The sequence below is a fragment of the Choloepus didactylus genome, chromosome 13, assembly GCF_015220235.1.
Source record: "Choloepus didactylus isolate mChoDid1 chromosome 13, mChoDid1.pri, whole genome shotgun sequence".
NCBI lineage: Eukaryota > Metazoa > Chordata > Mammalia > Pilosa > Megalonychidae > Choloepus > Choloepus didactylus.
Genome location: NC_051319.1, coordinates 52619435 through 52635185, shown reverse-complemented (window position 1 = coordinate 52635185; position 15751 = coordinate 52619435). Strand labels below are relative to the sequence as shown.

Below are 15751 nucleotides of genomic sequence, written 5' to 3'. Positions count from 1 at the left end.
GAGAGTGGGAAATGCCCAGAGACATTTGGAGACAGCCATTGAAACCAGAACCAGGAGAGAAGGACCAACAGATGTTGCCATGTACCCTCCCATGTGTCAGAGGAACCCCGGATGCCAGCAGCCTTTCTTCAAAGAAGGTATCTTCTTCTTGAACATTTTGGACATTTTCATGGCCTTAGAACTAAACTTGTAACTTAATAAATCCCCATTATTAAAAGCCAACTCATTTCTGGTATATTGCATTCTGGCACCTTTAGCAAACCAGAAAAAGTGATTCAGACCAACTTTGATTTGTCAATTGTCTAGCTTCCCTGAGATAGGGCATCCTTGCCAGCTATGTGAACACAGAATCAGGGCTCTATTGGTGAATAGAAGAGGAAGGAATGGCCAGTTGATATGCAATGAACAGTCAGTGTCTACACATATGAAGTGAGTCTTTGCTGGACAATGACCCATTGCTATCCTAGAATTTCTGAAGCAGCAGTATTTTGTGAAAATCTGATGGTGATGGTGAGCACAGCTATGAATACTTACTGAACTCCTACTATGTGCCAGGAAGTATGCAAAACATTTTTTACTTAAAGAAGAAAAACAAAACTATTATAATCCTATGTTAAGCAGACAGTTGGATTTATGAGCTGCCAGATACACATCTGGAAGTTAGTAGCATTATATATGGTATCCAGAGTCATGGGAACAAATGTACTCTCTTGGCCAAAACAATCAAAATGGCATGATTGTAATATAAAATTAAAAAGTCTGGTATGCTAGAATGCCCAGTTGGTAAATAATATTTTTATCAGGCCTTTTTTTTTTTTAATGAGTGAGTAGTATTCATTTTGTGCTTTCATGAGATCACAGGTTATTACTGTCACGGGAGTTTTGAATTTTATAGCACTAGAAAGAGCTATGTATTTTTGTTGTTTTTGAAAATTAATTGGCTAGTTAGGGTAAACTTGTAATACCTAAAAAAAGACATAAAAACATTCTATTAGTTATTGGAAGATCACCCTGTGCCAAGTACTGTATTATTTATGTACATAATATCATTTAATCTTTGTGATTTAAATTACTTCCTATTTTTCCAGTGAGGAAACTGAGGTAAGGAACTTGTTAAAGGTGATGCAGCTAGTAAATGGTGTGAGTCAGGTTTAGGGTTCAAACACAGGTCCTTCTGCCTCCACAGTCTTCACTTATCTTCATTTTTCTCTGCTGCCTCCTTTAAAGCTGTTTAGAAATAATTAGCTGTTTCCTCAAGAGACAAATTAAATGAGTGTGTCTGATGTTCACTTTAGCTCTGTTTTTTTTTTTTTTTTTTTAATCATCATTTTATTGAGATATATTCACATACCACGCAGTCATACAAAACAAATTGTACTTTCGATTGTTTACAGTACCATTACATAGTTGTACATTCATCACTTAAATCAATCCCTGACACCTTCATTAGCACACACACAAAAATAACAAGAATAATAATTAGAGTGAAAAAGAGCAATTGAAGTAAAAAAGAACACTAGGTACCTTTGTCTGTTTGTTTGCTTCCCCTACTTTTCTACACATCCATCCATAAACTAGACAAAGTGGAGTTTGGTCCTTATGGCATTCCCAATCCCACTGTCACCCCTCATAAGCTACATTTTTATACAACTGTCTTCGAGATTCATGGGTTCTGGGTTGTAGTTTAATAGTTTCAGGTATCCACCACCAGCTACCCCAATTCTTTCGAACCTAAAAAAGGTTGTCTAAAGTGTGCGTAAGAGTGCCCACCAGAGTGATCTCTCGGCTCGTTTTGGAATCTCTCTGCCACTGAAGCTTATTTCATTTCCTTTCACATCCCCCTTTTGGTCAAGAAGATGCTCTCCATCCCACGATGCCGGGTCCACACTCCTCCCCGGGAGTCATACTCCACGTTGCCAGGGAGACCCACTTCCCTGGGTGTCTGATCCCACGTAGGGGGGAGGGCAGTGATTTCATCTTTCAAGTTGGCTTAGCCAGAGAGAGAGGGCCACATCTGAGCAACAAAGAGGCATTCAGGAGGTAGCTCTGTTTTTAATAAAACCCTATAGAGAAAACTAACCAGTCTTTTGGGAGGAAGTTGTAACAGAAAATCTGGGGCCCATTTTTTTTCCCAAATAAATATTTTTCTCCCTTTTGTCATAAAAAATGACACATTCTCATTGCAAAGACCTTAAAAAAGTAAAATTTTGCCATCCTAGTGCCCAGGGTTAACTTTACATAATTTTAAGTATATCTTTCTGGACAGTGTCAGTGTCTGAGCAGCCCAGTAACATGCCACTCGAGGGTGAGGCAGCACTAAAGAAAGGGCACCTCTTAAGACAGTGGTCCAGTCTGTGTAGAAATTGGTTGGAACTGTTGCCAGCTGCTGTCTGGATAATTCCAGTGCTCCTCTGGGGTGTAGGTAGAGATTGAAAGGACTTGGGGGAGGTCAGTATTCCAGCTATACAAATATATGCCTCAGGTGCAGTTTTTGAACTCTTAGTGAACAGTTTTGCTTTAAGGAGATACTTTTACCTTGACTCTATTACAAGTTTGAGAATGTTCGAGTGAGAGTTCTAGATCATATCAGATCCTAATTGTAGCAGAGACATTATTCAGTTTGCCTTCTATGTCCAACTCTTCTCTCTTGTCTTCTAGCTTATTACTAGAAAGGAGTAGTTTGCCCCTCTGGCCACAGCTGATTGGATCCAAATTGGGCCATGTGGATTTTCTCTCCCAGAAATGACATGGGAAGGTAGTGGTGAGACTGGAACTTTGGGCCGGTGGTTCACAAGCCTGCCTATGCATTAGGATTGCCTGAACAACTTTCTAAAAGCACATGACTATGCTCTACCAGCCAGGGAGCCTGAACTCTACATCTGAAGAGGAACACAAGCATGTGTATTTTTTTTCTTCTTTTTTCTTTTTTTTTTTTCCTTCATTTTATTGAGATATATTCACATACCACACAGTCATACAAAACAAATCGTACATTCGATTGTTCACAGTACCATTACATAGTTGTACATTCATCACCTATATCAATCCCTGACACCTTCATTAGCACGCATGTGTATTTTTAACAAGTTCCCTAGATGGATGTGGATCATCATCTAGGTTTGAGTACCAGTGGACTAGGGTAACAACTCATAGAGCACCTTCTTGTTCATTTCTCATGGTCTCCCCCCCCCCCCCCCCCCCCCCACCCAAGTAAGTAGGTTAGATGGAAAGATCCTCAGGGATCTGGATTTGGGGACTATAACCTTTCCTTTTATTTTTCTGCTTTTTGTCCATTTTAACTTCTCTGAACCTTGGCTTCCTCCAGTATAGGACTAGTTCTGTGGAATTCCTTCCAGCCATAAAATTGTGAACACCTATTTAATTTGTATTAATACAATAAATATTTATTAAATACCCACATTATACAAGATATTTTGCTAAGTGCTATCCAACCTGGTGGCGAATTGTTCTCCTGATTAGGAAAACAGTATGGAATAGTGAAACAGGCAGAGACTTTGAAGTTAGTCTTAGATAAAAATCCAATTTCTGCTACTTGGAGCTGAGTGCCTATTTTGGTTTGCAGAAGGTGCTGGAATGTAATATACTAGAAATGGGTTGACTTTTACAGTGGGGATTTATTAGCTTACAAATTTATAGTTCTAAGCCATGCAAATGTCCAAATTAAAGCATGAACAGGATGATACCTTCTCTAAAGAAAGGCTGTCGGCATCTGGGACCCCTCTGTCACATGGGAAGGCACATGGCCAGCGTCTGCTGGTCCTTCTCTTATGGGTTCATTGCTTTCAGCTTCTGGCTTCAGTGGCTTCCTCTTTCAGCTTTTGTGGATATGTCCTTGCATTGCAGCTTCTCTGGGGCTTCTCTGAGCTCTCTGGGCTTTTTTCCATCTTTTGTCCTCTCAAAAAGGACTCCAGTAAGAAGATTCACACCTGTCTTGAATGGAGTGGGTCACATATCAGTTGAAATAACAAAATCAAAAGGTCCCACCCACAACAGGTCTACACCTACACATATTATTTCTTTTCTCTCAGCTTTAGTTTCTTCCTCTCAAAAAATAAAAATAATAATACCTATCTCATAGGGTTATTAAATACTAAATTAAATAATCATTATGTTCCTACCTCCTTTCTGTTCATTAGCTTTGTCATTTTGGCTAGACTGCCAGTGACCTAAAGGCAAATACTATATCTTACAATTTCTTGAATTTCCTGTGGTGCCCTATAAGTTGCTATGTCGCTATTCTGATACACTGAGTTGAAATATGATTCAGTGTATATACAAGCTAATATGCTGTGTTGTTGAAGAATCAGCCATGTCCACTCACCTGGACAAGGAAGTGTTCAGAAGCTACATAAGTCAAGAGCCTTCAGGAAACCAATGCTTTAAGCTCTTGTCTTCTCTAACCATAACTAGATTGGGGCACTTCACCTTCTTGGGGGCTCTGCTTGCTCACCTGTAAACTGAGTGGGCTAGATTCTCTTTTAGGTATTTTCTTGTTCTAAATATCTTATGATGTTATGACATGTGGACACTTTTAAAAATGAATATTGTGATTTTTAAATAAAAACAATAAATAATATGAGAGGTTATATTAAAAACTCTTTTGTCTTTTCCTATCTTCATTCATGTGCCTAGGTTTTCTGTGTAGTTGTGATCAATGTGTATCTTCAATTTTGAGTTCTTTTGTTTCTACTTTTCAGTGTTACTAATGTTCCAATGTATTGGCATGGAAAACTTCTGAATCCTTATTGTTGTTAAATTAGGGAACTAACCATCCCTTTTATTCCTCAAAGCAATGACCTTGAACTGTTAGGGCAGTTTTTCTGTTTTTCAAACTGTGGGTCTTGATCAGCTTTTTTAAAATAATGAAATAGAATAGAATTGAAAATACTAGAATTGTTTCATGAAATGTCTATTTTAGCTTATAATTATATGTGTATATATGATGTAGAAAGTATGCTTACTGAGGGTTGTGGTCAAAATGATTTGAAAGACCCTAGATCAGGTAATGATAGTCCCATCACATTTTGTTTTTTTTTTTTTTTTTTGTTGTTGTTGTTGTTAATTAGAGAAATTGAAGGTTTACAGAAAAATCCTGTAAAAAAATACAGTGTTCTCATATACCCAGCCCCCCTATTATTAACACTTGGCATTAGTGTGGTACCTTTGTTACAACTGACCAAAAGAATATTATAATTGTACTGTTTATTATGATCACTTGTTTACAAACAGTTGGGTTCACTGTGTTGTACAGTCCTATGTTTTGTCTTTTAATTTTTATTCTAGTACCATATACAACCTAATATTTCCTCCTTTTAACCACATGCACACATATAATTCAGTGCTGTTAATTATACTGACAATGTTGTGGAAATCTGTACAAATTAAGTTTAACTTCCCATTCCCTAACCCCAACCCAGCCTCTGGTAATTTATATTCTAGATTATAACTCTGTGAGTTTGCTCATTCTAATTTCGTATCAGTGAGATCATAAAATATTTGTCCTTTTGTGGCTGGCTTATTTCACTTAACATGATGTCTTAGAGTTATCCGTGTTGTTGCTTGAATTGGAACATCATTCCTTTTTACAACTGAATAATATTCCATTGTATATATATACCGCATTTTGTTTATCCATTCATCTGTTCTCTTGGATTGCTTCCATCTTTTGGCAATTGTGAATAATGCCACTGTGAACATCAGTGTGAAAATATCTGTTCAAGTCCCTGCTTTCAATTATTTTGGGTATATACCTAGTAGTGGGGTTGCTGGGTCATATGGTAATGCTATACTTAGCTTCCTGAGGAACTGCCAAACTCTTCCCCAGTGGTTGCACCATTTTACATTTCCACCAGCTATGAATGAGTGTTCCTATTTCTCCACATTCTCTCCAACACTTTTAATTTTCTGTTTTTTTGTTTTAATAGTAGCCATGCTATTGGTTGTGAAATGGTATCTGATTGTGGTTTTGATTTGCATTTTCCATATACCTAGTCATGTTGAACATCTTTTCATCTACTTTTTAGCCAGTTGTAAATTCTCTTTGGTGAAATGTCTATTCAAGTCTTTTGCCCATTTAAAAAATGGGTTGTCTTTTTATTGTTGAGTTGTAGGATTTCTGTATGTATTCTGGATATTAAACCGTTGTCAGATAATGTGGCTTCCAAATATTTTCTTCTATTGAGTAGGTTGTCTTTTCACTTTCATGATAAATTCCTTTGATGCACAAAAGGTTTTAATTTTGATAAGGTCCCATTTATCTATATTTTCTTATGTTGCTTGTTCCTTGGGTGTAAAGTTTAAAAAATCATTGCCTAACACAAGATCCCGAATGCTTCCCTACATTTTCTTCTAGTTTTATAGTCCTGGTTCTTATATTTAAGTCTGTGATCCATTCTGAATTAATTTTTGTATATGGTGTGAGATGGGTGTCCTCCTTCATTCTTTTGCACGTGGATGTCATTTGTTGAAGAGACTATTCTTTACCTACTGAGTGGACTTGGCAGCCTTGTCAAAATTCAATTGGCCATAGATGTGAGGGTCTATTTCTGAACTCTCAATTTGATTCCATTGGTCTCTATATCTATCCTTGTGCCAGTACCATGCTGTTTGGACCACTGTAACTTTGTAATAAACTTTAAAGATAGGAAGTGTGAGTCCTCCAATTTCTTTCTTTTCAAGATGGTTTTGACTATTCAGGGCTACTTACCCTTCCAAATAAATTTGATAATTGGATTTTCCATTTCTGCAAAATAGGCTGTTGGAATTTTGATTGGGATTGTATTGAATCTGTAAATCATTTTGGGTAGACTTAACAGCTTAATAATACTCAGTCTTCTAATTCATGAGCCTGGAATGTTCTTCCATTTATTTAGATTTTTTTTTTTTAGCAAAGTTTTGTAGTTTTCTATGTCCTTTACATCCTTGATTAAATTTATTCCTAGATATTTGATTCTTTTAGTTGCTATTTTAAATGGGATTTTTTTTCTTGATTTCCTCTTCAGGTTGCTCATTACTGGTATATAGAAATACTACTGATTTTTTTTTCCAGTCACATTTACTTTATTTTATAGTAAACAGATAAAATAATAAGTGGGCAGACTTCATTCTGGAATTTGGTTTAAACATTCACATTTTAATAACTCAAATAGTTCAGTATTTGATTTTTTTTATGAAGTCATTGAAGTATAAGCAAAAAATGCATTCACATCATCTGCAATGCCAAAGATTTTAGATGTCAAATATTTTAATACAATGCCAAATAACCAAAACATCCCTGGATAACCTACCAAAAAAAAAATTAAACAAAACAAAAATAATTTGATGTTTCCTGTAACTGTTTATAGACATAGCCTAGAAAGAAAAAAATAAATGCTTTAATCAAGCATGAAAAAAAAAAACTCTCTATCCAGAGAAAATGTAAAAATGTACCTTAAATTAACACAAAGAGTATTGCTCCATAATTAAGGGGCAGTAACTAAAAATACAAATAAAAATATACTTACCTGGATTATTGTCAAATAAATTCCCCTTTCACTGACAGTTTCTTACCCATGCATGCATGGCCCTGAAACACAGATAAAAATAAATAAAACTGAATTCTTTAACTACCCACCCAATATTAATCTTCACTGGCTTTATGAAAAGGGCAATTTGACACATTAAAATTGAGCCTTAACATGTCAGGAAACTATTTGACCCCCTGCATTGCATAGATCATTTCTTTAAGAGTAAAGCATATAAAACCACTAGTATATTTTAAAGAAGGAAAACTTATGCATGTGGCATCAACAGAAACACTACTGATTTTTGGATGCTGACCTTTTACCCTGCCATTTTGCTGAATTGGTTTATTAGTTGTAGTGGCTTTGTGGTAGATTTTTCTGGACTTCCTATATATGGGATCATGTTATCTGCAAATAGTGAAAGTTTTGCTTCTTCCTTTCTGATTTGGATGACTGCTATTTCTTTTTTTTTTTTTTTTGTCTAACTGCTCTGGCTAGGACTTCCAGTACAATGTTGAATAACAGTGGTGACAGTTGGCACACTTGTCTTGTTCCAGAAAGGGAAAGCTTTCAGTCTTTCCCCATTGAGTACGATGTTAGCTGTGGGTTTTTCAAATATGCCCTTTATCATGTTGAGGAAGTTACCTTCTATTCCTACTTTTCTAAGTGGTTTTATCAGGAAAGGATGCTGGATTTTGTTAAATGCCTTTTCTGCATCAATTGAGATGATGTGGGTTTTTTTCCCCCCTTCATTTTTTTAATGTGGTATATTACATTAGTTAATTTTCTTATGTTGAACTGCCCTTGCATACCAGGGATATAGCCTACTTGATCATGGTGTATAATTCTTTTAATGTGCTGTTGCATTTGATTTGCAAGTATTTTGTTGAGGATTTTTGCATCTATATTCATACAGAAATTGGCCCGTAATTTTCTTTTCTTGTAGTGTCTTTATCTGGCTTTGGTATCTGGGTGATGTTGGCCTCATAGAATGAGTTTTAGGGACTGTTCCCTCCTGTTCAATTTTTGAAAGAGTTTGAGCAGGATTGGTATTAATTCTTCATGGAATGTTTGGTAGAATTCATCTGTGGTTCTGAGCTTTCTTTATTAGGAGGTTTTTGATGACTGATTCAGTCTTTTACTTGTAATTGATCTGCTGAGATCTTCTGTTTCTTCTTGAGTTAGTATAGGTTGTGTGTTTCTGGAAATTTGTCTATTACATCTAGGTTGTCTAATTTGTTGGCATAGTGTTATTCATATCCTTTTATGGTCCTTTTTATTTTTGTGGGGTCAGTTCTAATGTCTTCCCTCTCATTTCTGGTTTTATTTATTTACATCTCTTTTTTTTGTCACTGTAGCTAAGGGTTTGTCAATTTTACTGATCTTTTCAAAGAAAAACTTTTGGTTTTGTTAATGCTTTCTATTTTTTAGTTCTCTATTTTGTTTATTTCTGCTCTAATCTTTTACTTTCCTTCTCCTTGCTTTGGGGTTAGTGTGCTGTTCTTTCTCTAGTTCCTCCAGGGGTGCAGTTAGGCCTTTGATTTTAGCTCCTTTTTTTTTTTTTTTCCTAATGTAAGGCTTTAGGGCTATGAATTTCCTTCTCAGGACTGCCTTTGCATCTGTTCTAGTTTGCTAATGCTGCTGGAATGCAAAACACCAGAGATGGATCAGCTTTTATAAAAGGGGGTTTATTTGGTTACACAGTTACAGTCTTAAGGCCACAAAGTGTCCAAGGTAACACACAATTGGGTACCTTCACTGGAGGATGGCCAATGGTGTCCAGAAAACCTCTGTTAGCTGGGAAGGCACGTGGCTGGTGTCTGCTCCAAAGTTCTGGTTTCAAAATGGCTTCCTCCCAGGATGTTCCTCTCTAGGCTGCAGTTTCTCAAAAATGTCACTTTTAGTTACACTTGGGATATTTGTGCTCGCTCAGCTTCTCCAGAGCAAGAGTCTGCTTCCAACGGCTGTCATCAAACTGCAGTTCCTCTCTCAGCTTCTGGGAATTCAGTTTCCTTCTTGGCTGTAGCAGCTTACTCCTTCTGTCTGGTCTTATATATTGCTACAGTAATTTAATTCAGACCCACCCCACATGGGTGGGCCAACACCTCCATGGAAATTATCCATTCAGAGTCATCACCCACAGCTGGGTGGGGTGCATCTCCACAGAAACACTCAAAGAATTACTATCTAATCAACACTGATAACATCTGTCCACACAAGATTACATCAAAGATAATGGCATTTGGGGAGACATAATACATTCAAACTGGCACAGCATCCCTTAATTTTTGTTTTGTCTTGTTGTCATTTTCATTTCTCTCAAGATGTTTACTGATTTCCCTTGTAATTTCTTCTGTGATGCACTGATAGTTTAAGAATGTTATTTGACTTCCATATATTTGTGGATTTTTCCAGTTCTCTGCCTGTTACTGATTTCCAGCTTCTTTCTATTATGGTCAGAGAATATGCTTTGCATAATTTCAGTTTTTTTAAATTTATTGAGACTTTTTTTGTAACCCAACATGTGGTCTGTCTTGGAGAATGATCTGTATGCACTTGAGAAGAATGTATATCCTGCTGTTTGGGGGTACAATGTTCTATATATATCTATTAGGTCTAGTTTACATATCATATTATTGATGTTTTTTGTTTCCTTATTGACCTTCTATGTATATGTTCTATCTAGTTATGAGTGTGATCTCCAACTATGAGTGATCAAATCTCCAACTATTTTTGTAGAGGTGCCTATTTCTCCTTTCAGTTTTGCCAGTGTTGCCTCATGTATTTTGGGGCATCGTGGTTAGGTGCATAAATATTTATGATTGTTATTTCATCTTGGTGGATTGACCCTTTTATTAATGTATAGTCTCCTTTGTCTCTTGTAACAGCTTTTGACTTAAAGTCTGTTTTGTCTGATATTAGTATAGCTACCCCACAACACTTTTTTTTTTTGGTTAGTATTTGCATGCATTATCCTTTTTAATCCTTTCACTTTCAACCTAATTGTGTGTTTGAGTCTAAGGTGAGTCTCTTGTAAACAAAATATAGTTGGTTGATGCTTTTTTATCCATTCTGCCACTCTGTGTCTTTTGATTGGGGAATTTAATCCATTAGAATTCAGTGTTATTAGTATAAAGGCAGTACTTACTTTAGCTCTTTTGTCCTTGGTTTTTACATGTCTTATCTTCTTTTTTTCTCTCTTTTCCTTTATTGGAGCCTCCTTTTCTGTATAATTGATCTTTTGTAGTGTATCTGACTGATCTCTTTCTCATTTCTGTTTCTGTATATTTTACAGATATTTTTCTTTGTGGTTACTCTGGAGTTCGTATTACACAAGCTACATCTATAATCTACTGATTTGAAAAGACTTCTACTTAGCTTCACTAGCAAACCTGTTCTCTGTTTCCATATCCCTCTGTTTTCCCTCTTTATGTTGGTTTTCTCTCATCTTACCTCTTTATATTTTGTGTGCCCACTATCAGGAAATATGACTATTTCTTATTTAATTGTTTTCCTACTCTTATAGGAATTAAACAGTAGAGTTGTGTATTTAGGATCTAGTACTATTTGGTTTTGCTTTTACCCTTTTAGTTACCATTACTGAAAATCTTCATTCTTCCCACTAATTCAAGCCACTCTCTCCTGTCTTTTCCTTTCAACCTCAGAACTTTCTTTGGTAATTTCCATAGGGCAGGTCTTTTGGTGACAGGCTCTCTCAGTTTCTGTTTATTTGTTAATCTCTCCCTGATTTTGAAGGACACTTTTGCCAGATAAATAATTTTTGACTGGCAGCTTTTCTGTTTCAGTACTTTAAATATATCATATCACTACCTTCTCACCTCCATGATTTCTGATGAGAAATCAGCATAGTTTTATTGAGGATCCCTTGTATTTGATAAATTGCTTTTCTCTTGTTGCTTTCAGAATTTTCTCTTTATCTTTGGCGCCTGACATTCTGATTAGAATATGTCTTAGAGTAGGTCTATTAGGATTTATTCTGTTTGGAGTACATTGCTCTTCTTGGGCATTTATGTCTTCATAAGAGTTGGGATATTTTCAGCCATTATTTCCTCAACTAGTTTTTCTGCTCTTTTTCCCTTCTCTTCTCTTTCTGGGACACTGATGACATGTATGTTTTTGTACTTTGTGCTGTCATTCAGATCCCTGAAACACTGCTCAATTTGTTCCATTCTTTTCTCCATCTGTTCTTCTTTCTGTAAGATTTAGATTGTCCTATCTTCTAGCTCATTGATTCTTTCTTCTGCCTGTTGAAGTCTGCTGTTGTATTCCTCTAGTGTATTTTTAATCTCTTCTATTGTGTCTTTCATCCCCATCATTTCTTTTATGTCTGTTTTTAAACTTCCAAGTTCTGCATTATGCTTACACATTGTTTTCTTAGATTAGTTGCTCTGAAGTTTTTATTGGCTCCCTTGACTGAGTCCTATCTTCCTGTTTCTTAGTAAGGCTTGTAATTTTTTGCTAATTTCTGGTCATCTGCTTATTTTGATGTGCTAAGTCTGAAGGTTGTTTCTCCCACTGGTTTGGGGTTTTATTGTTGATTAGCTTTGTGTCAAGGCTCTTCTTTGACACTTGATCCAACTTATTCTGGATCTTTAGAGTAGCCCATGTGTAACTGTTGAGATTTTCTCAGGTCTTCAGATTCTTGCCTTGGATATGTGGTACAATTTTTAAGATTGCACTTTTTGTGCAATTGTTTCACCTCCAGGAGAAAGCTTCCTTTCTTCTGTTTCTTTTCTGGTGATCTTGATCTGTTCTTTTTTGTTTTTGTGCAGAATTTCCCCCTAGCTCTAGCTCCTATAATAAGTTTAAAGTATTTCTCTTACTCAGTGCCCCTTCTCCTTACAGTTCTCAGTTCTGGGACTTGTTATGTATGTTTTACCAGCTGTTCAGTCTACCCAACCCCCTCCTTTTTTTTTTTTTTTTTCTGAGGCTTTTTTGCCTCTGGTTTCTTTTCTGTTAGGGTATTCCACTCTAGGGAGGGATGGGGTCAATCCAGAAAGGTGGGTGTTCTAGTTTGCTAATGCTGCAGGATGCAAAACACCAGAGATGGGTTGGCTTTTATAAAAAGGGGGGTTTATTGGCTACACAGTTACAGTCTTAAGGCCATAAAGTGTCCAAGGTAACACATCAGTAATCGGGTACCTTCACTGGAGGATGGCCAATGGCATCTGGAAAACCTCTGTTAGCTGGGAAGGCACATGGCTGGCGTCTGCTCCAGAGTTCTGGTTTCAAAATGGCTTCCTCCAGGACGTTCCTCTCTAGCAAGCTTGCTCCTCTTCAAAACGTCACTCACAGACTCCCTGAGTCAGCACGTTTATATGGCTCCACTGATCAAGAGGGTGGGGCCACGCCTCCATGGAAATATCCCATCAGTTATCATCTACAGTTGGGTGGGGCGCATCTCCATGCAAACAACCTAATCCAAACATTCCAACTTAATCCCCACTATTATGTCTGCCCCACAAGATTGCATCAAAGAATATGGCTTTTTCTGGGGGACATAATACTTTCAAACTGGCACAGAGGGTCAATCAAAAAAGGCCCATTTTGTGTTAAGTGTTTCCACAAACAGAGACTGGATCGATGTGTGCACCTCTTGCCATGCACCTCTTGCCAATAGTTCTGTCATGGACTCTCTTCCCTCGCCTCCCTTAAGTGCCCTTTTGTATGCAGCACTCCTCTGCTGCTTGTCATCTGCTCTGGGTCCCTCTTGTGATTGGCTCTAATAGTGTGCATCCGATACAAGAGGGACTCAGGCCCTTCTGCCTCTGTGCAATTCCCAAGCTGCATGGGACCCAGTGAAGGGGAGGGGTCTGGACTGGCGGGTCTGAGATGGAAATCTCCTACCTGATCTTAGGAGATTATTTTTCTTTTTCTTCAATTTAGCATTTGTAGAGTCCTTCTCCAGTCTTTCTCCTCCTCCAGAGTTCCAAGCAAGTGGGATTTGTTCTTTTATTAATGGATTCTGAGGGGAGACTTTTCCAGGTGATGTCTTATGTCACTGTGTGGCTAACATCACTCCACATTTTGAGGTTTTTATGTCATATTCTAAAAAAGCTGTTTGTTTTCTCAGACATTTTCTGAGAGGTGCTTCCTTTGGAAGTGGCGTAGTTTAGTCATGGACTGCTTTGGTCCACAAAACTAAGACCTTAAGTGAAACAGAACTATGTATATCCTTTCCTCAAGATGAATATCTAAGAAACAAATTTTTATAATAACAATAACTAAAAAAGATCCACTTAAACATAAATAGATAAACCATACTATACCAAATAAAACTCATAGGAGAAAAGCAAGTCAAGAATAAAGGGTGAACTGTGTTAGTTCTTTGGTTAATATGCTTGTCTACACTTTTCTTTTAGCCTTCTATTACATTAGCTACCTTTTATCTGAGGAAGCTAAAACAGACCTAATCTGCATGTTATAGCCATTATTTTTATAATCACCTCTTAAATTTATTTTATATGATTCTTGTGTTTAAAATGAAAATCTTTGTCCAGTCTTAAAATTCAAAGTAGCATTCACTTATCACTTCATCCTCTCCTTCTCCTTCCTTATTCATTAGCAGTTATCTCATTCAGTAATTACTTTTCCCCCTTTGGTTCGTGTCTCTTAAAACACACACAGCTGCTTCTAATTAACTCTGGCTTTCTTAGTGAGTGACTGAGCTTATTTCTGCAGCCTGACTTTCTCTTTGTGGATCCAATTTTACAGATAGAATTTTCAATAGCTAACCGATGTCACTGGCTAAACAAGATTTAGATTTCTTTCAGTTTACTGTTTCAGTCCAGTTCAGTTATGAGAAATATCTAGACATATGTTAGGATAAGATAAACAAACTATAGAATTTCAAGTTTACAATGAGGAGATTCCCATGACTGGGAGAAATTTCTGTGATTCAGAGGGAAAAGATTATTTTATTTCTATCCATTTGCAAAATGAATGTTGTTTAAGCAGTAGTTGGTGCCAGAAAAGTCATGTTATTAACTGAAGAAGGGATGAAAGACCATAGCCTGAGGATCACATAATGACAGTCTGAACTAAATGGACACCATTATGTTTGTTTTCATCTGTTTGTTATGAAGTATGTTATGGATATTGGGAAACGCCCAACCTATGTTCCATAAGTTCCTTTGTTCCTAGTCATGAGAGAAGTCCCTATGATTGAGAAAGAGAGAAAGGCAGTGTTCTAGTTATTTCCATGGTAATTGTCGCTAGATCAGTTGATGAAAGGTTGTTTTTGCCCATGATGTACCTCAATTATTAAAAGTTCATAAGAACCTAGTTACCATGAGAGAATTCCTCCTGATACATCCCCAGCAGCTGGAGCCCACTTGGGGTAGGAATTGTACTAGTTCCCAGTCACCGGTGGTACCTCCTACGGCCTAGGTGGAGGCTCTGGCCAGGGTGGAGATCCAAGGACAGTGACAGCTGTTGATGGTTTTTTTTGAACAGAAGACTGGGAGCAAGTAGTTAGAACGGCCTGTGCTGATATCTGCACATTGCTTTGTGTCTTTATGCTGTGCTCTTGGATTTATTGACATGGTACATAAAAATTTGCCCGAGTTTTTCAGTTGGTCTTTGGAGGACAGACTGTGGAAGTATAATATTTGACAATGTTTCTTTGAGATCTTATTAAATTACAACTTTCTTTTGCATTGCCTTTCAGAATTAAAGCCATAGAGAGTCCCAACAAAGAAGATGATACCCAGTGGCTGACCTACTGGGTAGTATATGGTGTGTTCAGCATTGCCGAATTCTTCTCTGACCTCTTCCTGTCATGGTTCCCCTTCTACTACATGCTGAAGGTACATTGGCTTCTCCTGAACTGCTCTGTCCCTTCCAAATCTATATTTGCTTTGTCTCCTACCACTAAAATAAACTCCAACTCAGGACCTATACACAAGGATAGGAACAAATGCTTGGATGTCAAATATCTGTGGCTCTGCCTCACATTGTAAACAAGATGACAGAATTTGACATGTCTAACTTCCTTTGTATAGTACTTTGGAAACAACCTAAGCAATTTTGTTCAAGATATGTTTGATAATAAAGAATGCAAGTACTGTAACTTACCACAAGCATCGCTGTTAGTTTTCTAATATCCCATCTTCATGCAGTGTTGTCTACATTTGATGTAAAGTAATGCAGATTTTGGCAGTCCATTGATTATTCACAGTAGTGAGCATGAGTCATTGTTTCCAGAG

General features: G+C 37.1%; 2 protein-coding genes across 3 annotated transcripts in view; one reads left to right on the top strand and one right to left on the bottom strand.

Annotated features, from left to right (window-relative positions):
• The window catches only part of SRP19 (signal recognition particle 19), a 75739-nt gene that overhangs the window by 11606 nt on the left and 48382 nt on the right, over window positions 1–15751 (bottom strand). Inside the window, exons 5-6 of one of the 2 annotated variants that reach the window (XM_037801042.1) lie at window positions 7524–7585; window positions 7353–7371 (exon numbers count right to left, since the gene is read on the bottom strand). In XM_037801042.1, coding sequence (XP_037656970.1) covers window positions 7566–7585 — 20 coding nt within the window. In that variant the 3' untranslated portion in view covers window positions 7353–7371; window positions 7524–7565. Of the gene's footprint in view, window positions 1–7352; window positions 7372–7523; window positions 7586–15751 lie in introns of those variants that run through there. The other variant, XM_037801041.1, reaches the window with a different exon arrangement.
• REEP5 (receptor accessory protein 5) overlaps window positions 1–15751 on the top strand; it is a 66648-nt gene that overhangs the window by 13035 nt on the left and 37862 nt on the right. Inside the window, exon 3 of the mRNA XM_037801038.1 lies at window positions 15214–15352. Within this exon, the coding sequence (XP_037656966.1) occupies window positions 15214–15352 (139 nt within the window). The remainder of the gene's footprint in view (window positions 1–15213; window positions 15353–15751) is intronic.